General features: G+C 46.2%; 1 protein-coding gene across 1 annotated transcript; it reads right to left on the bottom strand.

Moving 5' to 3' along the window:
* Nucleotides 1-23539: 23539 nt before the first annotated feature.
* LOC136644037 (zinc finger protein ZFP2-like) lies at nt 23540-24096 on the bottom strand. The gene is made up of 2 exons (XM_066619508.1): nt 23856-24096; nt 23540-23814 (listed from the first exon to the last, which is right to left on the bottom strand). Exons 1-2 carry the CDS (start codon nt 24094-24096, stop codon nt 23540-23542), a joined length of 516 nt encoding a protein of 171 aa, XP_066475605.1.
* Between the last annotated feature and the right edge of the window lie 3472 nt (nt 24097-27568).

The following is a 27568-nucleotide window of genomic DNA, read 5'->3' as shown; positions in this document are numbered from 1 at the left end:
GTACTTGTGCTATTATTCACCGATGCTCTGGAAGGAGGGCAGCTATTTTCAGGCACAAGGTTCCTGGTTCAAATCCCAGGAAAGGGACAGAAAACTTCAACTCATATTAGCAATGGAGCAAAATCTTTCTTGCAGGAGAAAAGGTTGAAGAGGTGAAGGCTTCTGAGTTGAGGTGCTGGGGGGGTTGGAGAAGAAAAGCAGGCACAATTGGTAATTAAATAACAATCTGAACAGTGTGAAGAAAGTGATGAGAAAGGTTTTGTTTCTGTCCCTCACAATGGCAGCACTCAGGGTCACCCAATGAAAAAGTTGATTCTTGATGGTCAGGGCATTTGGCAGTGAAACAGATTTCTGAGGGAGGTGGTGGATTCTCTTATCAGTGGAGAGCTTCTAGCAGAGGCACCTGCTGTAGATGCTCTAGGACGGGTGGCAAACCGACTGCATGCCGTGTGCCACTTTGTATGTAAAGAATCTTGGACATGTCAGCTTAACATCACTTTTAGCCATTACCACGATAGCTAAATCGAGCCTTAAGGTGTACAGAGCTTCAAGTTCAAGGGCAGTATATCTCCAAGTGCCAAACAGTAGAGAGCAGGAAACATGGGACCGCTGTTGCCTATTTGGGATGTTCCAAAGACATCTGGCTGACTGCTGATGAGGCCAAAAAGGCAGCCTGCATTGACCTTTAGCCCACACATGGACTTTCAGTTCAAGGAGGTCATGTTTCAAGGATCATATAATGTGCATTCATTGCCCTTATGCTGAGCCCAGCTCCCTATGCCTGCCCACCATCTCATCCTCAAAGATGATGTTAGCTGGAATCTCTTTGTGGTTTATTGGTATCTCTGCCTGGCTGGGCCAACCAAACTTTGCTGATCTCATTGGCCATTTCTGCGCTGCTCTGATTGCCCCCCCACCTTCTACAGCCCATCCCTCACTGCTTCAGCACTCCACCAATACTGGCCTTCTTGGGTAAATGAGTGACCCAGAATGCTGTTCATTAGCATCTGCCCTATTGGCTTTCTCCCCTGTCGATCATTCTTTTCCCACAAGCAGGCCACCCCTGCTCTGGGAAGATTTCCTGCTACGTCCAAGGGTTGGACTATAAGACCTTGTAGATCCCTTCCAACTCTAGGATTCTAGGAAATTAACAGCCAGTGGTTCAGGGTGATGAGCAAGAGGCACATGTTCACAGAACGCATAACTGCATTCATCGCCATGCAAAATGGTTGTAACTACTATCTTGAGTGATGGCAACTGCCTACCTTTCCATTCATTCATTTGTTGAAATTCATGCAAGCACAGGTCTAATGATGGCTACTAGCCATGGAAGATGAGTAGGGCTGTCGTGCTAAGACTCAGAACCTCTTCGGCCACTTGATGAAGGAGTCCAACTACATGGGAAGACTATCACAATAATGGCCTGGTTGAAAACTTCCAAAGGCATTTGGTTGGACACTGATGGAAAATGTGGTAGCCACAAAGCTGTCCCACCCATGAGGCCAACTGAGATAGCCTCTGATGCTCTAGTCTACCACTTTCAGTATTACCCTCCCAGAGTTATTAAGGAATTGAAGAATGAAGTTGCTGATCTCTTGACTAAAATATGCAACTTTTCCCTCAAAATGGCCACAGTGCCAGAGGATTGGAGGGCAGCAAATGTCACGCAGATCTTTAAAAGGGGAAGGAGGGGGGACCCGGGAAACTATAGGCCATTCAGCCTAACATCTATACCAGGTAAGATGGTGGAATGCCTCATCAAATATAGAATCTCAAAACACACAGACGAATAGGCCTTCCTGAGGGAGAATCAGCATGGCTTCTGTAAGGGTACGTCTTGTCTCACGAACCTTTTAGAATTCTTTGAAAAGGTCAACAAGCATGTGGATGCGGGAGAACCCGTGGACATTATATATCTGGACTTTCAGAAGGCGTTCGACACGGTCCCTCACCAAAGGCTACTGAAAAAACTCTACAGTCAGGGAATTAGAGGGCAGGTCCTCTCCTGGACTGAGACCTGGTTGAAGACCAGGAAAGAGAGTGGGTGTCAATGGGCAATTTTCACAATGGAGAGAGGTGAAAAGCGGTGTGCCCCAAGGATCTGTCCTGGGACCGGTACTCTTCAACCTCTTAATAAATCACCTGGAGACAGAGCTGAGCAGTGAGGTGGCAAAGTTTGCAGACCACACCAAACTTTTCCGAGTGTTGAAGACCAGACATGATTGTGATGAGCTCCAGAAGGATCTCGCCAAACTGGCAGAATGGGCAGCAAAATGGCAGATGCGTTTCAATATCAGTAAGTGTAAAGTCATGCACATTGGGGCAAAAAATCAAAACTTCACATATAGGCTGATGGGTTCTGAGCTGTCTGTGACAGATCAGGAGATCTTGGGGTGGTGGTAGACAAGTTGATGAAAGTGTCGACCCAATGTGTGGCGGCAGTAAAGAAGGCCAATTCTATGCTTGGGATCATTAGGAAAGGTATTGAGAACAAAACAGCTAATATTATCATGCCGTTGTACAAATCTATGGTAAGGCCACACCTGGAGTATTGTGTCCAGTTCTGGTCACCGCATCTCAAAAAAGACATAGTGGAAATGGAAAAGGTGCAAAAGAGAGCGACTAAGATGATTACGGGGCTGGGGCACCTTCCTTACGAGGAAAGGCTATGGCGTTTGGGCCTCTTCAGCCTAGAAAAGAGACGCCTGAGGGGGGACATGATTGAGACATACAAAATTATGCAGGGCATGGACAGAGTGGATAGAGATGCTCTTTACACTCTCACAAAACACCAGAACCAGGGGATACCCACTAAAATTGAGTGTTGGGTGGGTTAGGACAGACAAAAGAAAATATTTCTTTACTCAGCGTGTGGTCGGCCTGTGGAACTCCTTGCCACAGGATGTGGTGATGGCATCTGGCCTGGATGCCTTTAAAAGGGGATTGGACAAGTTTCTGGAGGAAAAATCCATTACGGGTTACAAGCCATGATGTGAATGTGCAACCTCCTGATTATAGAAAAGGGCTACATCAGAATGCCAGATGCAAGGGAGGGCACCAGGATGCAGGTCTCTTGTTATCAGCTGTGCTCCCTGGGGCATTTGGTGGGGCTGCTGTGAGATACAGGAAGCTGGACTAGATGGGCCCGTGGCCTGACCCAGTGGGGCCGTTCTTATGTTCTTACCCCACCAACTTCCTCCACCTCTCTTGGGTCTTGATTCTCTTGCCACGGTTGCTATTACTTTTGTTGTGGGGTTGTTAACCCCCTCTTCCAAACTAGGGAATGGGAGGAGCAGAGGCTGGCACTTCAACAGGTAAGGGGAGCAAAGGAGATCTTGGACCAGCCCTAGGTAGCCAGCATGATGAAGGTAGTTAAAAAGAATGTTACAGCTCAATCCTAAGGGGCCTTTAAGACTACAGATCTCATGAGTAGACACTGCTAACCATGGCTGGGCTCTTCATGACATGACTTTGTCAGCCATGGTGGGGGGGGGAGGGTACTCTCACAGGTGCTCTTTGATCAGCTATACACTTTTATTCCAAAAATTTAGATGGGTACTGATGATTGATATGAACGAAGCAGCCATTTCTTTTCATTACAGTGTGTAGGTTTTATCAGATGAGTCTGCAAGTAATCTGTCATGAAGAAACAACAGGGGTTCTGCAGTTTAATCATGTTTCTCTTACACTGTATTCGAGCTGGCAATCGTTTCCCAGACTGAAGGGTTTATAGAGATTATAAAATAATATGGATTAAAGGTAGCATTTTCTGCTTCACTCACGTGTAAATTCTAAAAGGATATATCTTTGAGCTAACCTTGCATATAAAAGTACCAGCAGGGATTTAGTCATATGATTTAATGATGGATAGGTGTCCTAAGAGGTTATTTTTTTTAGATACAATGCACGTGGGAGGTTGATGTGGGAGGTGGGCTATGCTTCAGCTTTATAAAGGAGTCAAGGAATATTATTTTTATTTTATTTTGGTGCAAGGCTTAATGTTTAGATGGGCAGATTTTCTTTTTCTCTTTTAATGAGATTTCTTAGAATTAACCTATATGTTTTACAGCCCAATCCTACCTAACCCTTTGAACTGTGATGCAGTGGTGTCAACTTGGTGCCCACTAAATTCTGTAGGGGAGTTTTGGCTTCATTAGTCCTCAATGCGGAAAGGGAACATTTGCAGCCTTACCCAGGGGTAAGCACCTGCCAGTCTGGTGGGTCAACTCAGATCTGTGCTCACTGATGTTGATGGCACAAGTCCACGTTGATCTGTGGATTGAGCCAGGGAAGGGGGTTAGAATTTGGTGGCCGCCACTATCACTGAACCTTCCCCCTTTGCAGACACAGTAAGTCCACCTCACCCCTGTTCTGCTCTTCCCCTGCTCCATCCTGCCTCCCCCACAAGTCTACCTGTGTTGGCAGGCCTTCTCTGGTCCTCTCACACTTGTGAGGTGGGGCTGGCTTCCCTGCCAGCACTCCGGCAGTGTGCATAGTTGTGTGCTGTCAGAGCGACTGCTGTAAGACAGTTTCCACAGGTGGGACACTTGTTTTGCCAATGGGGCAGCCCAGTAGGATTTAGCTGCCCAAGAGCCCAGTCCTATGCATGTCTACTGAGAAGTAAGTCCCATTGTAGTCAATGTGGCTTACTTCCAGGTAAGTGTGGATAGAATTGCAGCCTAAATGCCAAACTGCCTAGACTGGCCACTGGATTGAGCAGGGAGAATAATATGGAACTAATGGCTCTTTTACAGGGATCTTCTTGATAGTGGTGGCCAGATCATCATAGAATTTGTCTTTGGCTTCTGCTTCTGCTGGAGACGACAGAGTCGGTGCATAAGCACTGATGAGAGTGACAGGTCCTGCTGATGACTGGAGCTGCAGGGACAAAATTCTTTCACTTCCCACAGGGAGCCACAGGGAGAATAATATGGAACTAAATCCAATCGAATCAAACAAGAGGAGGAAGCCTAGAAACAGCCCTCTCCAGGAAAACAGGGGATAAAGATTTTTTTAAAAGCAAAGTTTTGCTCCAGCTCCTTAATACTCAGATGGAAGTAATCAGTCAAGTCACTCTCAGCAGAGTCTTCAAATATGTTGAATTTCTAGCCTACTCTAGCCCCATTTGGGAGTGTGAGTGCATCAACCAGTCACACCCTGAGCACTAACTAGGCTTGTCCCACAGGTCTTTGCACCTTCAACTGCTTGCTCTGCAGTGCAGCCAGTGCTGAACTGTGAATGGTTTGTGTTGACCATGTCCTTATGGTTCTCTATGCCAGAGATTCTCAATGTTTTTATTCTCATGGTATGCTGACCTCTACGATCCTCTCTATGGTTTTTGCCTCTTGTATTATTACTTCCAGCTTCCAGGAGACTTGTCCGGGTTCTGTGACTATTTCTAGGGCAACCGTCTGTCGTAACAAATTGTCTGTCCCTCTTCCTCCATTGGCAGAGGCCCTCCAAATGGACATAACATCTCTATAGACTTCCTGTAACGCAAGTCTGTGCAAATAACCCCTCTAAACATGCTGCACTAGAAAAGAACACAGAACAAAATATATTCTTTCACTTACTCCATGAATATCTTTTTCCTGGGATAGTGGACTAGCTTTCTCAAGTTTTGCTTTCCCTGCTCTTCAAATTTTTCAGCTTAAAAAAAACAAAACTATTTTAAATGGAGCTGGTGTGGCGTAATGGCTGAGCTGCAAAATCAGGACTTCCCCAGATCAGTTCTTGCCTCTGCCACAAACTCAGCAGATGGCCCTGGGCAAGCCACTCTCTCTCTCACCCTGAGCTCCTCAGCTACAATAAGGGGAAAACTATACTTCCCTTACAGAGTTGTTGTAAGGATTCCCAAAATAACGCACGTGACCTGCTTTGCACACTCAGAAAGCATTACACAAACATGTCGAACTAAAAGATTTCTATACTACACTTTAACAAACATCCTTTCACAGAACAATAACAAGCATGCAGTATGCAAAGCAAAAACATGGAGTTAAAAAACATGAATACGTGCATGAAAATATATGGGAACTGAGAATCACATACAGAACCACTTGCCTATACAATGTGTGTGTGTGTGTGTGTGTGTGTGTGTGTGTGTGTGTGTGTGTGAGAGAGAGAGAGAGAGAGAGAGAGAGAGAGAGAGAGAGAGAGAGAGAGAGAGAGAAGTTTTGCTTCAAAACTTTGCTGCATGCAAAAATCTCAGGGCAACTCTCGTTTCCGCTCCCCCATAACCATCAAAGTTGAGCTGCAAAACTAGCTAAGTTGTTCTGAAACTAAATTCAGATTCCTGCTCCAGATCTACAGCTGTAGCTTTGCTCCCTGCGTTTCACCAGTCCTTTCCATAATGAGTTATAGTGTCTTTTCATCTCATGCTATGAAGTGTTTTGAGAGGCTTTGTGGTGGAAAGACGTTGAATAGACGTGAATGGCAGTTTTACTGCTTTAGCCTGAAGCAGGTGTTAGGCTAGGTGGTGATTCAATTTTCTCTTGTCTCTGTACTTCCCTGTCATCTTGTTAAACAGATGCTTCATTTGTGTTCTTGTGTGTACACACACACTCACATCCCTGTGTATGCTGTAATGTGATTTATCAATCTAGCAGACAAAACAACTCAGATCTTGGATCTTATTTTATTTTTAGCAAGCGTCTCATTTTATAAATAAAAACAAAAGGAGAATAATACAGCTGTTACTGCAGTTTATTGTATTATTGTAATCTTGTATTATTGTAGATTCTTTCTAGGGACAAGACAAGGAGATGGAAGTGTTGGATATGAAAGTGATGTCTTTAGTGGCTGTATCACTGTTTACTACCCATGACTTAAAATCCTTATAGGGTGACACTTTAGATTTTGGTAGGAGAAGGACAAAAGTCTGTGCATGGTCAGTCAAGGGTATAAGGAAGATTTAAAAGTTAGCCCTAACATATATTCCAGATTAAATTGCAAAAATAGCAGTATTTTTAATTAACATCATTATTACTTTATTATACTTCATGGCCATGTTATCATAGTCAAAATAGATCAAATAGTAACTCCTGTGTATATAAGCACAGGAGTCCATGACTCTCATATTCATACCTAATATATAAGACCCTGTAAGTGTGTAGAAGCTTCATCACTAAGTGGCCCAATTCCAACATAACAACAAACCACAGCTTGGTTTCACTAGATGAGTGGCTGCAAACCACAAACTGTAACTTGTGCAAACCATGGTTTGTCCACAAGCCAGGATATCAGACCAGGTTCTCATTGCAAGCCACAAATGGAAACCCAACCTCCTCCCCTGACATGTGAAGGAAAGGGGAAAGAGAAGGGGCTCTAAGGGTGTAATCATTAGCCCTATACATGCTTATTGGTTTGTTGTTACATCTGTTTCAAGTCAGTATGGAGAACCTATGAATTGACCACAAATTCAGGCGCTCCTGAGGAATAACCAGTTACATGCCATCTCATATATGGATGGAGAAAGTGCATGTTCTGCCTCCCTATGTGGAACCCCTAAGAAGGAGGATTCCCTTTTTTCTTTGAAACACAGTGCTCCAAAAAACTGGAAGGTGGCAATTAAGCCACAGGAACTCCCTGAACACAAATTATCTTGCAGTTGGTTAATCTGGTTGAGAAACGACAGCAGCCATTGCACTTCTTATCTCCAGCAAATTACTGAGGTGAACTTGGGTGCTCTCACTCAGGTGAAACATCCAGCATTTTCTGAAAGAAGCCAAGACAGTTCAGTAAAACTAGCCAAGATTCTTTGTGTGGGAGAGGTCTTCACATCTACAGGTGTGCACCACTTAATGATGGGGATATGTTCTCCAATCCCTGTTGTTATGTGATTAGGTCATTAAGTGAACATTCAATCCACTCTATTGCCTTTGTTGTTTAAACAGACACTCAGAGGTAGTGTGGATAACAGTAGCAAACTTCCCCTTGGGGTGCCTTGGGGCAAAGGCCCATGATGCCCCCTCCCCACTTACCTGGAGCGCATGGAGCCTTGCCGGACTCCAGGGCACACTGGGGAAGCCTACTGAAACTTCCCTGGGCTCTTAAACTGTGCTTCTGGCCCAGTTTCCGACTGTGTTGGGAGCCTCAGTGAGGCTTTCGAAGTGATCCTAAAGTCACGCGGAATCTGCGACTGGGGCATTTGCCCCTTTGAATCAATGGAAGGTCCACTGCTGGTGGAGGAGAGAGAATGGTGGGCTAGAGATGCTTTTGTGTCACTCCACCTCTCCTCCTCACTTCCAAGTTATTTTTGAATCCAAGGCTGATCAGTGAAAGTGGTGACTGGCATGCTGCCAGTTAAGGGGAGAAGGCTTGACATGCAGGCTCAGGTTCTGGGAGGTCTGGCACTGGGTCTAGAACAGTGTTCTTCAACCTGTGGGTCAGGACCCCATTAATAATAATACTAATAATTACAGGTATTTCTATACTGCCTTTCTTGGTCCTCAGATTTCTCCTTAGACTTTATTCAAGGCGGTTTACATAGGCAGGCAATTTAAATCCCCATAGGGATTTTTACAATTTGAAAGAAGGTTTCTTTTTTTCAAGAACCACTACACTCAGGTGTTTCATTCCGATCTGGCTTCACATTCTGGCCTCCATCCTCCCACACTCAGAGCAGATGGAATTGCTCGGCCTCAGCTTGTCAGCTGCTCCAAGGTCGCACGGTGCCGGTGGCCTCGAACTGGCAACCTTCGGATGTTAACTTCAGGCAGATGGAGGCTCAACCCTCTAGACCAGACCTCCTGCCCATTGAGGTCACAAAGCGTTATTTGGGGGTTGTGGCAAAGGAAGGGCTTGGATCCAATCCAATAATGTTACTGCCTTATCAAAACTGAGTTCTTGATATAATCCTACACAGCCTTGCTCTCTTGCCCAGCTGTTCCTAAGGCCTTGCCCTGCCTAGGCTGCTACCTCACAGGGTTGTTGTGAAAACGCAAGAGATAGGGGAAGATGGGGCAGGTGGAGGCAGGGGGTGGGTGGCAATGGGGGCAGATCAGGTGCCAGGAGGGTGGGCGGAATTGGCAGTGGGCCCTCAGTCTCATACTTCAGTTCTTTATTTATTGGGGCCATGGCATAAAAAAGGTTGAAGACCACTGCTCTAGATGACTGCATGTGTGTGAACTTTGAGTAATAAATTGCACTTCTCAAAATTTTCACCTCTACATCAGTGTTTCTCAAAGTTTGTCCTCTGCTGTACCACTTTACATGGTCCACCTATTTGAAGAACCATCAGAAGTAACTGGTGATGACATGATGTCCGGTTACTTCTGGGTTGGGAGGCCTGATGCGATGTGATAAACACAAATAAGAAGCTCAGGGTGGGTTGGAGGGTTTTTCCAAGCGTGGACAAGCATGCTTTGGAGTCTCTTACTGCTATTTGTTGTGTCACGTTCCTGGTCTCGTGGCTGGGTGGCAGGTGTCCAGGTTTCCTGTGAATACCACCAGACAGTGCCTCAAGTACCACTGATAGTACCCATACCACTGGTTGAGAAACACTGCTCTATACAATTATTAGAAGTGAAAGAGTACTGCCTCTCTTTGAATTTGATCCCTAAAACAAGTAGGAGGATGAAAACAAGTGAAACAAGCCAGCCTGCACTCCATAAACTGCTGAAATTGCATACAACCTGAAAGAGTTAAGTAACTTGGCCTAGTTTGCTGCTTTCCGAAGCAGGTGTGTGGTGCCTTTTATGTCCAATGGAACCGCACCTGTGCACGCTCAGAATGATTCTGGACTGCTACTTGCAAAGAACATCCCATAGAAAATTAATTTCAGCAAAGCTTTGCTCCATTTTCTGTACGTTCCTGCTTCATGTATACAAGAAGGTCTAAGATAAAGGCATTCTAAAGAGGAAGCTGGTGATGATGCCTCAAATTTTTTTTCCAGAGGGATTTTGTAGCTAAAGCTGACACATAAAGAGGTCTAAGCAGCAGGCAGTTCACCTGTCCCTTCACTTGTTTAAATGCAGGAAGACTGTAAAGCAGAATCTAGGATGGGGCTCTTGGCCAAGGGATGGACTCCCCAAGGTAAGCTCTGCTTATCTTGCCATTGATGTTTGCAAGTACTCCTCACCTCTCTTGCCAGCATCATCTCATGAACTTTCATTCTTAGTCACTGCTGGGAGAGAGTGGAGGGAATCACAGTGTGATAAGGATGAAGACAAGCAAGCAATATCACTGGGACGGGGTTCTCTTATGACAGGAAAGCCACTTAGGAACTTGGGAAGCTGCCTAATATTGAGCCAGAACATTGGTCCATCTTGCTCGCTATTGTCTACTGACAGCTAACAAAGGGTTCAGATGGAGGCAGTAGCATCACTAGGGTGGGTGTCACCCAATGTAGTAATTCATGGTGGCACCCCCATGGACCTCCTCTCATACTAACCGTGGCTGGAAAAGTCTCTGGAGACGAGGTCTACTGGGTTTCCCAAGGCAGAGCCCAGGTCTACCCACTGAGTAGACCTGGCTGCACAGACATTGAAAGGAGGAGGCTTGGCCAATTGGGAAATAGGTAGACCTGGGCCCATGAAGGAAAAGTCCAGTGGGGCAGCCAGGTCTGCCAATCTGGTGGATCTGGGCTCTGGAGCTTTTTGTATTGGGGATGGTATCACCCAGTGTGGTCCGCACCCGCTAGTTATGCCACTGGATGGGGGTCTTTCCTGTCCCATGGAGGTCCCAGGGTTTAAACATGTCCATTTGTGCTTGCAGTGCATATGCTTTACCCTTGAACTATGACCCACTACATCTCTGACAGCGTTACTGTGACAATTATAATGCATGTTCTATTCGTGTCCAAAGGTGCAACTAGGGTGGGGCCTGAAGGGCACCTGCTCCAGGTGCCACATCAAGGGGGATGCAGAGTGTAAGGCAGTAACTTCTGTGTTCTCTCTGGAGGAAGTGGCCGAAAGGACCTCATAGGAGAAGGAACGGGGGATGCAAAGCTGCCAGCACTTTCTTCTCTAAGGAGAACCCGGAAATGACACCACAATGTCACGTGACGGAGAACATTGAGTCTAGGATAGTGTTTCTCAACTTTTGTGCTCCACTGTACCACTCACATGGCCCACCTATTTGAAGTACCACTGAAAGTTACTGGGAATGACATCATCCCCAGTTACTTCTGGGTTGGGAGGCCAGATGCGACATGACAAACTCCATTTGTGGTACCCGTACCACTGGTTGAGAAACAGTGGTCTATGACTGAGGACATTGAATATCAAGGGTTGTGGCAGCAAAAGACCAATAAGGTGAGTCTCTCTAGGCACAGGAAGGATCTCAAATACTGAAAAAAAGTCTATGAAGCAGGCCCTTAGCATACAGCAAGGTAGTAGCCTGGGAGGGAGCAAAACGAGGAGGCAAGCTGGGAAGAAAGAGATGCTTAGATAGAGTGAGAGAAGTGGCCCACAAGGTTAGCTGCCCAGCTTGTGCTGGCTCAGCAGTTTCAGTAGCGCTTGAGGCGATAGAGAAACAAGGTTGGAAAGTAACAGGGATTTCAGGGAGGTACCTGGGTGTTCTAGCATGGTGGTTGTGACAGGGGTGGTTTGTCACAGCCCCATCTCATTAATGCTCCACAGTCTAACAGCAAGGCAGAATGCAAAGGACAATGGGAGAATGAAGAACAAGAGGTTCTGAAGTCAATTTTTTTAAAAAAAATAAGTTTTAGCCCCATTGAATCCTATGAGATTCTTGGGTGGGCTGTCACAATCATTGATCTCTATTGCCAGTTGAGGACGCCTCCTGGGTTCTGCCTTTGTCTTCCTATCAAGTTGGATGGTCCATTAGCTCATTAGCCTACGCCCTAGTTTGAGGCTTAATCATGGGTTTGGGGACGATCATTGGTGGATCATAAACTTTTCCTTCATTTTACAAAAGTTATATTGTCAGAGGTCCAGGGAGGTGACCATGGTCCCAAAATAACAAATATGCTATTCCTGCAGGATTTGGAGTTGAGAAAGCTTCATTTACATTTACATTTTTGCATTTACTTTCCTTTAGAATGGAAGGAGTAAAAAGTTCTCCATTCATATTTGGAGCTCCATTGATCAATTAAGAAGGTGGTGGTGGTAGTGGGAACAGATGGTTCAATGAAAAGTGTGACTGCTTGCCATCAGTTGGGTGAACGAGGCCCATTACTGGTCTGGCCCTTTACTCTCTAAGCAGCAAGTGCATGTGTTTGGGTGTGTGATTCCTGAAAGGCTTGAATTAAACAGAAATTAACAAGAATGCAATATTGACCATTGCAGGTGTTAACCTGCATTGGCTTCTAATACTGTTGTCTTAAAGCATGTCTCTTTCATGCTTTTGAAAGTCATTTCCCAAATCATTGTCTTGCAGACCGTGGGAATGTGGCAATTTCAGTGTATCAAAGACTGCTAAAATAGATTGCTACACCATCACCATTCTTTCAATGGCTGAGGCACTCTTTCCATGTTTGATTCCATTTCATTGCATAAATGAAATTTGAATGTTGGGTCATTGCCCCTTAGAGATCCAGTACTGTTTTCTTTTCAGTTATGGAAGACATTTGGATCCTTTAAAACAAGCTACTCTTTGTACAATATTCCCTTAAAACAGTAAAAAATATGCAATTTACTCTGCATAGCTTGCTTTATGGAAGCACAGATTGCAGTGTACATCGTGAGCCCTGATCTTGCATAAAGTAGTTTTCATTTAGATTCTGTGGGGGCTTCTGTACTAAACATTCCCAAAACAGCATAAAGCAGCAGGAGAAGGGATGCGCAGACACCTTTTCCCATTTCTGCAGCTTTTAAACGTACAGAATTCTAGAGAATGATCATCCCCCAGGGATGTAATCAGGGATGGTCAGGTGGGTGATAAGGGTTGGTCAGGTGGGGCTCTGGCTAAGAGCCTGCCTCTATGAAAGGGCCTGACAGGCCAAGTTGCTCCCTAAACCTTCAGTTCAGTGGCAGTGCCAAGTTCACCATCACTGGATGGGCAGAAGTTGCTTCAGGGAACACAGTGCATGAATTTGCCGTGTGACCCACTAGCAACCTGACTGGGAGCACAAAAGCAGTTGGTTTCAAATTAGGTAGGGAGCTAAACTGACACGTATCGAGGAATAATACAGTCCCTTCTTAATATCTGTGCACTCTGTTTCAGCAGATTCGCTAATCCGCGTCAACAAAGAGTGTAATTTAGCTTGCACCATTTGCTGTCTGTTCATACCCATCCAGAGCCATTCCGGCACTATCTGGGACATTCTGAAACAATCCTAGGATCTGTGGTGGCCATTTTGAATCTCATGGCAGCCATTCTGAAGCTTTCTGGGTCATTCTGAAGATAACTGTGGCCATTCAGAACTCTCCATGCCAATGTGATTTTCCCCTAACCCAACTGATCCCACAGGATCTGTGATTATGTATCTGTGGATTCAGTATCTGCTGAGTTTTCAAGGAACCATGAATACGAAGGATTTCTATATTTCATCTTGGAAAGCTTAGATCTGAGTCTGAAATATGTAGTCAAACACCTTTTCCGAAAAGGGAACATTAGAGATAACGCTATTTTGGCAGGGTCATCTTTATAGAAAGATGGTTGCTTGAAAAAGTTTTGCTCACCATCTCTTTAAGAGAAGCCAACAAGTGTTTGCTCCCGAGGTTACCCTACCAGAGGATGGCTCCTCTTCTAATCTTGTACCACCGGGATGGAGAGAGGTCAATGTGGTCATGTGCAGCACACCATTCCAAGTATCCTTGCCACATCCTCAAAGACCACCAGGGGAGACTGAACTAAACCAATGCAACAAGATAGTGCCATCATTATAACCTCGAGATTTACACCCTGAACTCATACAAGAGCTTGGCAGAAAGGATGCAAGTGATTTTAACAGCAAAACTTCTTCTAAATTTTTTTTTCATTTTGCACTCAGGTTATTCGGTGGATCACACTAATGAATCTTTCTGAGCAAAGAGCAAATAGAATCTGCTGGAGAGATCTCCATTTCTTTGGTCTGTTAGTCTTTATTTTCTTTGCAATGTCTTTGAATGTCATGTCAGTAAACAAGGATTTAAGTCCATTATATTCCACAGAATTCTAGGTCAGCAGTAACTGCTTCTCTCCTGTTAGGTCATACACACCAATGATGCAATTTCAAGGATTAATTAGAAGATGCCCTCCCTTTCAGAAAAATGCAATCAAGAAATCTTATACATATTTGCATAATGGATACTACTAAATTTATTGTTGTATGGTCCCCACTGTCTTAAGCTGTAAGACGTTTTGGGGGCATTCTACCTGGGTTTCAATTCCTTTGGCTATGGGAGCACTGGGAAATTTGTAATACAAAGAACTGGGTATCTTTGTAATATTTGCTTTATTTACAAATACAGATGGCCAGTGTAATCCGTGGATTTGGAACCCACAGATTTCTTCATCCAAACCCATGGGGAACGGCCACCTGGACCCTCTGAAGCCCACAGAAAGCTTGACGGTTTCTGAAGCTCGCAGAGGCCATGCGCATCCACCTGCGGCCTCTGTGGGCTTCAAAATGAAGCCCCGTACGATCTAAAGTGAACTTTTGGTTTTCAGCAAAAACCAGTTCACTTGACATTAGCCCAGGAGGCATTCTGAGGCCCACTGTGGCTGTGGACAGCCTCTGTAGGTCTCAAAAAGTTGCCTGTAGCATTTTAAAGGGAACTTCCAGTTTTCTCTGAAAACTGGACATTCCCTTTAAAATGTTCTGGGGTCCACTCTGAAGCCTGCAGAGGCTGCTGGCAGGTGTGCACGGCCTCCATGGACTTCAGAAAGCCTCTAGAAGCAACTGGAGCAGTACTCTGGTCACGCTTGGAGACTTAAAGGGCCACCGAAATCCATGGATTCAAACATCTGTGGATTTTGATATCTGCAGGGGTTCCAGGAACGGAACCCCTGTGGATAACACAGGCCAAATGTATACTAGCAGAGAATGAGGGCCCAATTCTATCAGGCCACGGCGCTGTTGGAACTCACATTCTGGTGGTGCAGTGGCCTCTCCGGTGTCACAAAATGTAACACCCTATCACACGCAACCAGGCCACCACTGAAAATGGTGAGCAGCAGGCCACACAACATAAGTCTTTGAAGATGTCTCAGCACCAGTAAATTGGTGTGGCGGGCAGATGGGGATGGTAGGTGTGCTGAACAGGATGGAGAGGGGGTATGTTGAAGGTAGAAAGGGGACGGTTATCATGGCAGCTATTATATCTGCCTAATGTAGGAAGGATCACAGAGTAGCCATTCACATCACAATATGTAATTGTATAATACAACCTAAATCCAACTTGAACCCTATCAAATCCTTTATTTTTAATTTTAAAATATTTTAATTCAGGATCCAGGTTTTATTGTGTTTATTGTTTTTAAATGTCTTTTATACATATATGTACATTTTATGTTTTTGATATGGTTTTAATTGTGAGTCGTCTTGAGTGCCCCTCATTGGATAGAAAGGCAGGATATAAATTCTATAAATAAATAAATAAATTTATTTCCGGCATTTGTGTAGAGGAAGTAATGCCTGGAGTATATCTGGAGTAAATTGGGCCTACAATCACTGTTCAAAATAGAATCTGCAGTATGGAACAGTTTTAGACCCAACAATTAAAACTAGGATATAAAAATTTACCTCTAAATAAAGGTCAGCCACTATCCCAGTGCAAGTCAAACCAAACTGGACGTGGATGGAATGGTGGTCTGTGGAAAATCAGATATTTTTTGACACACATCAATCAGAACTGGATTTTGGGAAGGGACACTTCAGGTAGCACCCAGGAGAATGTATCTACGTTTGCAAAATACCAGTTTTGTCTCCTAGTAAACATATGTCTCATCACAAACGTATAGCATTCCATCGTCTCACTTCAGAGCTGGATCCCCCAAGACAGGTAGTTTCAGTCTCATTTTGTTTCTATTAGCGCGAGGACAAATATTAATGAATCATATAGAGGAGCAAGTGAAACTCAAGACACACTCTAAACAAGAGAGGGGTAGGGATGGGGGGGCACAAAGAAATCCTTGCCCAAGAGTCCCAGAGTGAATGCACTGAATACAGAGAAAATGCCTCTAGACAATCACGACAGGAGCAATATTTCATTTTAATTTATTTGAGAGAATGAGACTGGAGCCTGGAAAAATGGGACAACCACATTTCCTTGTCAGACAACTCAATTTGAAGTTTTAGCTGCCGCTGGATGACAAATCAGAACCCTTCCCCCCACCCCACCCGATACTGTCATTTCGTAGTTCCAAGGAAGGTTGAAGGAGGTAAAAAAAATGTAGACGACACCGAATCAAGATGAGAGATTAGGGAAAGGAAGGGCTTATCTGAAAAGCTTTCAGAAGTTTTTCAAATTCTCCCCTGTTGCTATAATGGAAGAGAAATGGAGGATGAAGGGTTAGTGAAACAAATATTACAGCTTGTCTCGACATTTATTTTGCAGTGTTACTAGAGCAGAATTGTTCCCTGGCAATGTTCTCTCTCCAGGGTCAGGAGGTTTGCTGCAATGACTACATAGCGAGCTGAAGCAAACATCAGTGGAATGGGAGATGTAAGGTCCTAAGGGTGTGTGCGTATCTCACTCTCCTCAACTAGCTGTACATCCATAGGGCCACTTGTGATGAATCTCCCCCTGTTGATAATTAAACAAAGGAGTTGTGGTTCTGAGAGAAGACGCTCCGCTCTCGAAGCAAAAAATAGCAGGGCTTTATTAATGGTGATAACTTTGCGCTTTCTTCTAAAGAGTGTAGCCAATTAGTGTTTCTTAGACCAGAAAGGATTTCCCAGGGAGAATAGTACATGCAGCAATTTGCAGCTCTGCAAGGCTTTGGCACGTGTGAGGAGCTCAGCAAGAGAAAGGGCTTTCTGTCAGGATTGGTCCTGCAACCTGAAGGATGTTAGGGATGTCAAACGTGTTTCGCACAGCGGGCCAAATAGCATTCATGGTGCCAGCCGAGCGCCAGAAGTGATATCGTTAAGCAGGAAGTGACGTCATTAAGCAGATGATGACAATAAGCACTTGGTTCTCACTTAGGAAGTCATTAGTGGCAAATGACAGATGAGGAAGAGGAAACATGCAAACCTGGATAACATTCTCAAGATGTGGGAATATTCAATTATCTTGCGAGCCACCCTTTCAGAAGTGCGGCTTCTGCCAAGATGTCATTTTGCAGCTCAGCAGCTGAGAGCAGCTGATGGTGGTGCTGGAAGAGTCTAATTACACAGGCCAACACACATTTTGCTTCCTTAAACGTTACACCTATTCCTGGGTATATTTGGGGTGCTGATTCAGAAAATGGCATCCATTTTGCCCAATCACGTCTAGTTTTGGAGACACAGCAGAGCCTCTTTAGTGAATGGTTCAAGCAGCTTCCTCATGAGGAAGCCTATGCCATGGCTTCCTCATGAGGAAGCTGCTTGAACCATTCACTAATGAGGCTATACTATATCTCCAAAACTAGACGTGGCAGGGCAAAACGGATGCCATTTTTGGAATCAGCACCCCAAATTCATATCAAACCACCATAAAGTTTGGGAGAAACTTTTCTGACCCTCAATTTTGTAGGCCTGTGTTATCACAAAGGCCAGATGAAAAGCTTCCAGGGGCCATATCTGTCCCTCGGACAACCCTGTGCTAGACCAGCCACCAATGAGCTCTGGCCAAAACAGGGTAATAAGAAAGCTAGATAAATACAGCCAGTATGAACTTCTGATTGTGAAGTTAGCCAAGTCCTGTTAGTATCACTTTTCTTTTACACGGTGTAAATCTCATCTCTTTAGAGACCTTTCATGTCTGCTTTGGTTTTTGGCCATTCTGAACACTGGCGAACCTAGATGGGGCAAACAGGGCAAATGCCGCAAGCGCCGACCCTCCAGGGGCGCCTCCCCGAGCCTCCCCCCGCCTGCAAGAAGCTGCCTCTCTGCCAGCACCTCAGCGCCAACTGAGCCATCTCCTCCCCTCCTCCTTCATAGGAGGATAGGAGAAAGGTGCCCTACAGAGGCACTGACGCTTTAGGGCCCATCTCCTATCCTCCTATAAAGGAAGAGGGGAGGGGGCGGCCCAGCTTCTCGTTCCCTCCCAGGAGCGCTCCTGGGCACCCCTCCCAGGAGCGCTCCTGGGCATCCCTCAGAGGCGGAGGGGAAGTGGCGCCTGGCTCCTCTGATTTCAGAGGAGCTGCATGCCGCTTCCTGGGTCCCGGTGGAGACTTCAAGCAGCGTGGAGGTCTCCTTTTGAGCAGTCTGGGGCTGCTGGAAGCGGCGCCCCAGACAGGCGAACTTCCAGCTGCCCTAGACCGCTCTAAAGGAGACCTCCGTGCCGCTTACAAGTGGCACAGAAGGCTCCACTGGGGCCTTGGCTGCTCCTCTGTTCCCTCAGAAGTGGAGGGGAAGTGGCACCCGCCCCCTCTGATTTCGGAGGAGACGCGTGCCACTTTCCAGGCCCCCACAGAGCCTTCTGCACCGCTTACAAGCTGCTCGGAGGTCTCCACTGGAGCAGTTTGGGGCCGCTGGAAGCAGCTCAGACCGCTGCAATGGAGACCTCCGCACCACTTACAAGCAATGCCGAAGGCTCCGTGGGGACCTCGGCTGTCTCCTCTGTTCCCCCCTTGTTTTCAAAGGGTAAACGGAGCAGGTAGCTGCGCGGAAGTAATTGCAGTGACAATGAAGTCACTGCAATTACTTCCGGGTCAGGTGTGGGGGGTGGAGAAGAGGGGGAGAGAAAACGGGATATCTTTGGCCCTTAATTGAGATGCCCCAGGTAGGAAACCTGCTCCCATGAATATTTGATAGCCAAAGGTTAGCTGTTTTGCATGCTGTACAGGGAGATAAATTTAGTAGATAGAAATTCAGTAAATAAATATTGGCGAAGGGAGTTCTTGGCCAGGCTGCATGACCTGTGCATGGCTGCTGCGATGGTTGATGGCCCCATATCCTTCCCTTTGAGCCAGCCCAGGCCTGGGTCTCTTGATAGGAGGTGTCAGGGACCTGGGGGGGTGCATATCCCCTAGGTGGCTACCCCACTGCCACCTGATCCAAGAATCAGGATCGCTAGAAGGATTCCCTGGGCTATATCCCTCCTCCTTGCAACAAACAATTTAACAGGTTCTCTTAATTCCTCTCTCTTACTCCCTCTAAGAGAACGGAGTAGTGGTTCCAGGTACCTCAGTGAGACCCAGACTGAAAGGAATAAGAAACTCAGAGTTTATTAAGATCTGCTCTTACAGTACAGAGGGGTCCAGAGAGGGCTTTTTCAGGAGGAGGCAAACCACTGTTTGCTTTAATACCAGAGGCAGCACTCCCTCCCTCAGAGATGAATTTACTACCCTTTCTGTCCACTTGGCCAGTCCCTCCTGGGCAGATCTAATCAGCCAAGCTGAATTTAGTGGGCAGGCAGATGGCCTCACACTCCAAAGGATTCTGTCCACATCCTCAGGTTCCACAAGCTGAGAAGAATCTCACAAACCATGACTGACAGATGGCATGGGGACATCACCAGATATTGTCAATGTGAAGTCTGAGTTGTGGCAAATCCAAGCAATTTTATCTGCAAATTGCCTAGCGAACATGTCATAGCAAGCTTCCATGTGTTCCTCCTGATTAACTGGTGGGATCTTATAGAGAAGACCCCATACAACAAGGAACAGTTCCACAGGTCAGCTCTGTGTGGACGTGATGGTGGCAGAGAAGAAGGAACGTTTTGCTACCATCATCATCACCACAGAATAGGCCCTATAACGCGCCCTAGCCTGTGTCCGGTCAGACCCTTCACAAATCTTTCTACACTGTCGCTTAAGACATTTTCCCTGCTGCCTCATCATCCATAGCCCCTCAGTAAACCAAGGAGCCAGTTTTACTCAGCTAGCTGGCAGACGTCGCTCAGGAGCGATCTCATCCACAGCCCTGGCCAACTCCCTATTTAATCCTTATTTAAAAAAAAAAAATTATAACATCCTAAGATTTCTTCAACAATTGCTTGCATACAGTTTTGCTTGGTTTTCACAATCAAAATAATGCAGAACTCTGTAGGAAGTTGAGTCATTTGATCCTTTCCTAAACTGTTACATAAACCCTACCCAGGCTGGATTGTACCAGTCGTGTTAGTGTCCTTCAGGAAGCACAATGGAAAACACTGATGACAAAGTGCTGCTGATGCAATAGGAATGACTTTCCCGTGGCAGTTTGGCACCAACCAAGTTGGGTATGCCTTCTTCCAAGTCATATAGATGAAGGAGGAAGATTTGGATGAAGTTTAGTCAGCAGATACTTATGGCCCAATGCTATCCTCTGTTGGTGCATAGGGGTGTTCAGTAGCCACTTGTATCCTGCACTAGCAGAGAACCAGGCAGGCTGGGAAGGGTAAGTAAAAAATGTTTTACTTACCTCTCTAGAGACTGCTTGACCCCTTATGGGAATCCTCAGATCAATGCCAGTGTGTCTGGGCTGACCAGGGGATTCAATTTTGCAACCACTGCTCCCACTGCAACATCCCCCCTTTCCTCCCTTGATTTGCCCCCAGCTTACACCAGCTGACAGCTGGTCTACAGAGTTCTGCTGGTGGCGTAAGATTCAGAGGGTCTTAAACCACTGACAGCTCCACAGAATGTCAGAGGGGTTTGCCTTAATGGTGGTCCATAGGATACACTGGCAGAACTTGTGGCACAGCAGTGTATCCCGCAGATAGGACTGAGCTGTTGGTTATTTTAAAATATATATCCTGCCTTTTCCCTCCACTCTGGAGTAGTTCTGGGTGGTTAACAACAAAGATAAACCAGTATCAAAATACTCTGGCCAAGACAGCAGCATAAAATGCATTGAGAATAGTTGGACTGTAAAAACCAGAAGACAGTTTTTTTTTGTCTGTACACCCCCAAAAATACATGGGACAAACACTGTGAGCTTTTTTCACATGGATCTGCAGCAAGGACTGAATAATACAAAACTCAGCCCTCAGAAAGTACAAATTCCTAAACTGTGGGAGAAATTGCTGTTACCAAACCTTTTTGTTACTGGAGTTGATTTCTTGAACTATTTTCTATTTTGGGTCCAGTGGTTCCCAAACATTTTAGCACCAGGACCCACTTTTTAAAATGACACTCTCTTGGGACCCATCTAGCTTATGAGACTTGAAAAAGGTGTTCTAGAAAGAAGTAATATTTTTATGGATTTATTTATAAGTAATATTTATTTCCCCCAAAAAACCTGATTCATTTTTCATAATGAGGAAGCCCTAATGAATAGCCTCCAGGCTTAAGGGGCTTAGTTACAGTATGGGACCCAGCCTTTACTTTGCCCCCACTACCTGTCATTGACGGAATTGGGGGGGGGAAGCAGAAAAAAGATGCTCAAACATTTATCTCCTTATATTTACACAAGCTTACAAACTGCAGGAGCTCAACTCCTTTGAAATTGCAGGAGCTCAGCTATTTCCAGGGCAGTTAGCAGCCATCTGATTTTTGAACAGCCTCTGGGCTTGAGGCAATTAGTTATCTGATCCTTCCATCACCCATGTTTTCATTGGAGGCTCTGTAAGACCCATCAGAAATCAGCAGGGATGGGAACTCAAGTCAGGTGACTTGGACTCAAGTCGCAAAAATGCATGCATTTTGCTGACTCGTGGACTTATGAGTTGCACGTATGGAAGACTCGGAAAAACACTCGAGTCATCCTGACTCATCCCCATGCATGCTGACTCGAGTCTGCCTGTGTCTGCATGTGCTTACTGTTTTCGCGGCATGAAAAACCTCATGGGGCCATCATTCCAACTGGGCAAGCATCAGGGAGGTTCCAGCCATGAGGCAGGGAAGGGTTAATGTGAGCAGGAGGGGGGAGGCAAGAGCAGACTCTCTGATAGGAAGGAAGGAACGGGTGATAAATGGACTAAGAATGGGAGGTTTGGTATTTTCTTTGGCTGAGAGAGGCAGGAGGGGGTTCTTGCCTTAGGATTGACTGCAGAAACCCAGGAAGGGCAAAGAGGCAGGGAAGTGAGGAGGGAGGAAGTTCATTGCAATAATGCTTTACACCACATGGCTGCTCTGAGCTCCGTTGTTACTTGAGGGGAGAGGAGGAAGCCCCTGAATGACCGGCGGCAGTGGGACTACTTCAGAGTAGAGCTGCCAAGGATTGGGTCATCCTGGTAAGTCTCACAGCTGCTGCGTGTGACTCTTCTCTCTCTTGCCGCTTCTTTCCCAGCTCTCTCGCAGTCGCTCCCACCACCTCCTGCCCTATTTATAGATTGGTAGGGCAGCACGGGAGTGTTCAAAGAGAACTCCAACACACACACACACACGCGCGCGCGCACACACACACAAACCCCTGGAGCAGCCCCATTTTTTTCCACAGCAGGCTTTTTCAAGAGGAGGCAACTCGACTTGTCCTATCGAGTTGTGAAAGGGTGACTCGGCGACTCGGAAAGTACCCCCATCATGACTCTTTTTTGAGTTGAGATGGGGGAGCGGTGACTCCAGACTCTTTTAGTCACACCACACTGGATTTTCCTGGGAATCGGGTCATGACCCACCAAGTGGGTCCCCACCCACAGTTCAAGAAATGCTGTTTGGTCCCTAATAATCATCGACTATATGTGCCCACCAAGCAGCAGTATTGAAGTCAAACTTGCCTGGTTATGCCAATGTTGCAATGCATCTCAGACTGTTGGTGAATCAATGGACACTGTTTACTCTAAGACCCTGGTCAGACTTTTAAGGCCCTGACCTCTGCTGCTTCCTTGAAAGCCGTACAGGTGTCCTCCCCCATATCTGTGGATTCGGTATCGGTAGCTCTGGTTCTATGCAGTTCTCTTCAACCACTGCACTCATTTAACTCCTTTAGGTTCTTAGCACTGGTGCCAAGCGAAAATGTTTTCTCCTTTTACATGATGCTATAAGAATGTAAGCTTATAGCAGGACATGCAGGCAGGCAGCCCGAGCGCTTGATGAGACTAATCAAATGTTAACAGGAAGCAGTTAACTTACCCCATGTAAAACGTTGGCACCCTCGACGGATCTACTCAGATCTGTGCTAGCTACTGGGCTGAGGAGACCTCTGCTGCCATCTCTGCCCCCTCCTGGGCCTGATCAGCCCTCTGGCCCTCCCTTCCTCTGCTCAGTTTCTCCACATCCCAGTATTCCTCCTGTCCTTCCCCTGCCACAAAAAGCCTTCACACTTACTGCCAGCTACTCTTCTCTGGCACTCTGATGGCACAGAGTCTCAGCGCTGAATGGTGCTGGCCTCTCTGTCGACATTGTGTGTTCGCCGCTGTGGTGAAGTGCCTTATCACCCCAGCATAGGAAGTGCCTTACTGCCCCAGCATAGGACTGGGCTCAATGTCTTTGTGATTCCAGGAGATCTCAATGAGGAGCCAAGGGTACTGTTAGGAACCAAAGTCAAATCCCTTTGGCCTGCAGAAGACTACTTCATCAACATTTCAAACAAACACTGGGGAAACATCAGGAATATTTTTCAAATATTGAATACTGTACTTGAAGGAAACAAGGGACAACATTTGTTGCATCACAGAGAACACAAACATTTTCAAAACTCCTAAGATTCATAAGGTTTCTCTCCTGTGTGGGTTCTCTGGTGGCTCATACTATTGCCATTCTGACTGAAGGTCTTTCCACACTCCTGGCAGTTATAGGGTTTCTCCCCTGTGTGGGTTCTGTGATGGAGTAGCAGGTGGCTGCTGACACTGAAGCTCTTTCCACATACCTGGCACTTATAGGGTTTTTCCCCAATGTGGGTTCTGTCATGGACCTTAACATCACCACTCTTACTGAAGGTCTTTCCACACTGCTGGCGCTTACAGGGTTTCTCCCCTATGTGTGTTCTGTGATGAAGTAGGGGCTAGTATTCACACCAAAGTTCTTTCCACACTCCTGGCACTTATAGGGTTTCTCCCCTGCGTGGGTTCTCTGGTGGCTCATAAGATTACTACTCTGACTGAAGGTCTTTCCACACTCCTGGCAGTTATAGGGTTTCTCCCCTGTGTGGGTTCTCTCATGGACCTTAAGATCACCACTCTGACTGAAGGCCTTTCCACACTGCTGGTACTTATAGGGTTTTTCCTGTGTGGGTTCTCTCATGGATCTTAAGATCATCACTCCGACTGAAGTGCTTTCCACACCATGGCAAAGCTGACTTTTCAGCACTGAGGCATGACCCCATCACCCAGCCAGGAGGTGTGAGAAGTCTGAGAAAAACCACAAGAAGCACTTCCTACAGTGGCTTCCTCTCCTTTTTTTAGTTCTATGGAAGCAATGAACAGCTATTTTGTTGCAAGGGAGCACATAATCCCATGGCTTGAGAAAAACAAATGATGCCGCCACCCCCCCAATATATTTTCTGCCCCTTCTTATTCCTGTTCTTATCCCCCTTCAAGCACTTGCCTTGCTGTGCCTGTATAGAAACAGCAAATTTATTGCATGGCCTTTTGAAAAGTCCTTCCTCTGAACTTCTGCTTGGCAATTGCACACCCAACTTCTTGCCACTTTTCTTTGCTCTTTCAGCAACAAATGAGTCAGAATAGCATAAATTCCGGTGCCTTGCCAGCTACCGGGTTAAAGAACAGATCCTCCTGTCATCACTCTTTAGGGGAGCAGCTACTGCACCTGCATCCACGCTCCGGTGATGACGGAAGCTGCAATTATTTCCCATTCTAAATATTTCAAAACCCCCACGAGCCACAGTTTTGTTGCTATTGAAAACAGGCTGGAGCCTTTCAGACTTCCAGCTTTCATAGAAAAAGTTAAACAAAAAATACAGGAAATCAACACATTGTCAAGAGACAATGGAGACAGGTTTGCTAGTTCAGTGGCATAGCTGGGGGTGTGTGAAGCACAAAGTTTTGCAGGTGCCTGAGTGCACCGTGCAAGTGGTCCCTCTCCCTCCCCTTTGGAACCATTCCTGGTATGCCTCTGTTTTGCTCCCCCCTGCCCAGAATGGCCCAAAGGAGAGAGGGAGAGGCTGCTTGCAGGACGCGTTCAGGCACCTGCACATCTTAGATCTTTGCACCTCTTCTAGCTACACCACTGTGCTAGTTTAAACCAGCAGGAGCATCATGCAATGGCAATAGTATTTGGCAGTGGTCCTCAGTGAGTGAGTTTGACTTCTCAGTGCATGTACAAATGGAGAAATGCAGAAAGGTGCAGGCATGAGATGAAGTAGTGGACATGAAGTTGGTATTATCCATTATCTACAGCAGATCCACTCAAGTTTTGACTTGCAAGCTACAATGTAGCCCATCCAACATGCATGGTGGCCTACCAGATGCTTAAGGACTTCTCAAATTTAACAGTTCTAGCAGGTGGCAAAAACAGGAGGTTTATTGAGAATTTATCTCAGCTCACAATGTTGAGCTCCAGCCACTATTAGTATATGAGGCCAGAATCTCTACACCAGTTGCCACGGTTTGGATAAAGCAGAGGAGGGAAGTATACAGCAAATATGGCACAAGCACTTACATGGAATAAGGCCCTTGAATTTCTGCTGAGTTTCCTTTCCAGGAAACACAATCAAGGTTGCAGTCTTGAATCTGGAAGAGATGTAGATGGCTTAACAAATGGGAAGGACCACGATTCACACAAATCTATGCCTGTGTGTGACAATTGCTGCCATGCTTGCTGTTACCAAACACCCACAAGACACATCTTGGGTGGCTTCGTAATGAAAAACAACCTGACTGCCAACCGTCCTCTAAAATACGTGCAGATGGGTAGCAAATAATGCTGACAACATCTTTGCATTTTTCTAAACCACCCTCCCAACAGTCTGTGCAAATGGATCCATGCAGATTTTAGCAGGATGGGAGCCCAAATAGGTGACTAATCTGTTTAGCCTGTGCCTAGCAATTCTCCTACTTCCTTCCTTTAACAACAGAAATCTGGAAGTGTACACCAATGAAACGGGGGGGGGGGGAATGTATGCCATTATGAGAAGTCTAGTTCATAGTTTGGGGCTGCCTGTGAGGTTTCCCAGTCAGAGTCGCTTCAAGAGGGACATGGAGCTGCCCCTACCTCTGCCTCCTCTAGTTCACTGAGCAAGGAGAGGCAGAGGAGTAATCTGATAGTGTGGTGCCATTTAAACTGTTACCCTGCACATGCCCGGTCTCGTCTGATCTCGGAAGCTAAGCAGGCTCAGGCCTGGTTAGTACTTGGATGGGAGACCGCTTGGGAATACCGGGTGCTGTAGGCTTATACCATAGTCTTTCGAGACTGAAGGTTGCCAACCATGAAATCTTCTCACTGCCTTACCTCTAAGTACGGCTGTCACTGCCATGGCGAAAACAATGCAGAAGGCAGTGATCAAGCCCCCTGCCCCACTGGCAGGGCTGCCCCTCTGGCCGTACCCGAAGCCGTGACTTAAGATGTCATCCCCCCAAGGCCTCACCCAGATGTAATTGTGGTGATGTGATTATGTCACCGTCAATGACTTTTGGGCACATTTGGAGTGGTTGTGTGCCCACTTTTAATGAGTGGGAAGCAGATTGAAGCTGTTCCACCCACAGTAGGCTGGAGGGAGACAGTGGTAGGTAGGCTAGGGATGAAAGGCTACTGTTCCTCACAACCCACTTCTCAGTGCAAGTGGCATAATTCACATCAGACTGGCCCTAGATTGAGTATTTGGACATATGGTCACTGGGAAATATGCACAAAACCTCTATGTGTGTGGGTGTGTGTTTTCAAGATGGTGATCCATGTTTCTCATATCCCTGTGGTAGCAACTAGAATACTTGTGCGTCCTCCACACTTGCTATGGCATGCAGTAGAGAAAGGTGAGTGAAAGGACTAATCAGGAAGATAGCAAGAGGTCAGTGAGACAGTGCACTCAGTGAAGCTGCCAGCCACCACTGTGGCAAGGTCAAGGGATGCAGAGATTCCCTGCCTTTCACATTGGGAAGGTGGCAGCGAAGGCAGTGGGGCTGTGTCACAGCCAGCAACATGGTGGGGCGTAGTTGCTGATGGCATAGGTGCCTCTGATGATGTCAGCATCTTGGGTTCATGTACAATATTGGCACTTCTTCTAACCTCTGCTACCATCTTCTGGCTCCAAAAAGGAAGGGTGAGGAATGTCTGCCCTGCTTCATGGTCACTTAGTGCTGGCTGGTAAAGTACACTGATGTGCTGTCTTACTGGCCACTAGTGGTTCAGGAATATGGAAGGAGATACAGCAGATGCAGCCTCTTGGGGCATTTAAAAGTCTCAGGGGTATAATATGGCAATCCAGATAGGTAGAGAGATGGGGGAGGACACAACATGAGACAGTGTGCCAACAAGGCTCCAGTCCTATCCCCTGCTACCAGTGCACACTGCATCTGATGATGTGGGAGTGGCCTGAGGGAAGCAGGAGTTATTTTTTACTTACCTTCACATAATCCCTGGGTCCGCTTCTGGGTCTCCTTGGACAAAGATCACCTCATTTGGTGGCATATGTCAGTGGAGGGAAAAGGATGGGGAGGTTTTAAAAAGAGGGGATAGGATCTGGTGTGTTGCATTTCCACTGGATCCACCCCCTCTTGCCTCCTCTCCATTCCCTGGCTCCTTGAGCAGAATGCCCTGATCCTCCTCCTCCCTG

Source organism: Tiliqua scincoides, chromosome 3 (genome assembly GCF_035046505.1).
Source record: "Tiliqua scincoides isolate rTilSci1 chromosome 3, rTilSci1.hap2, whole genome shotgun sequence".
NCBI lineage: Eukaryota > Metazoa > Chordata > Lepidosauria > Squamata > Scincidae > Tiliqua > Tiliqua scincoides.
The sequence above is the reverse complement of the archived record's forward strand: the minus strand, read 5'-3'. Positions and strand labels throughout refer to the sequence as shown.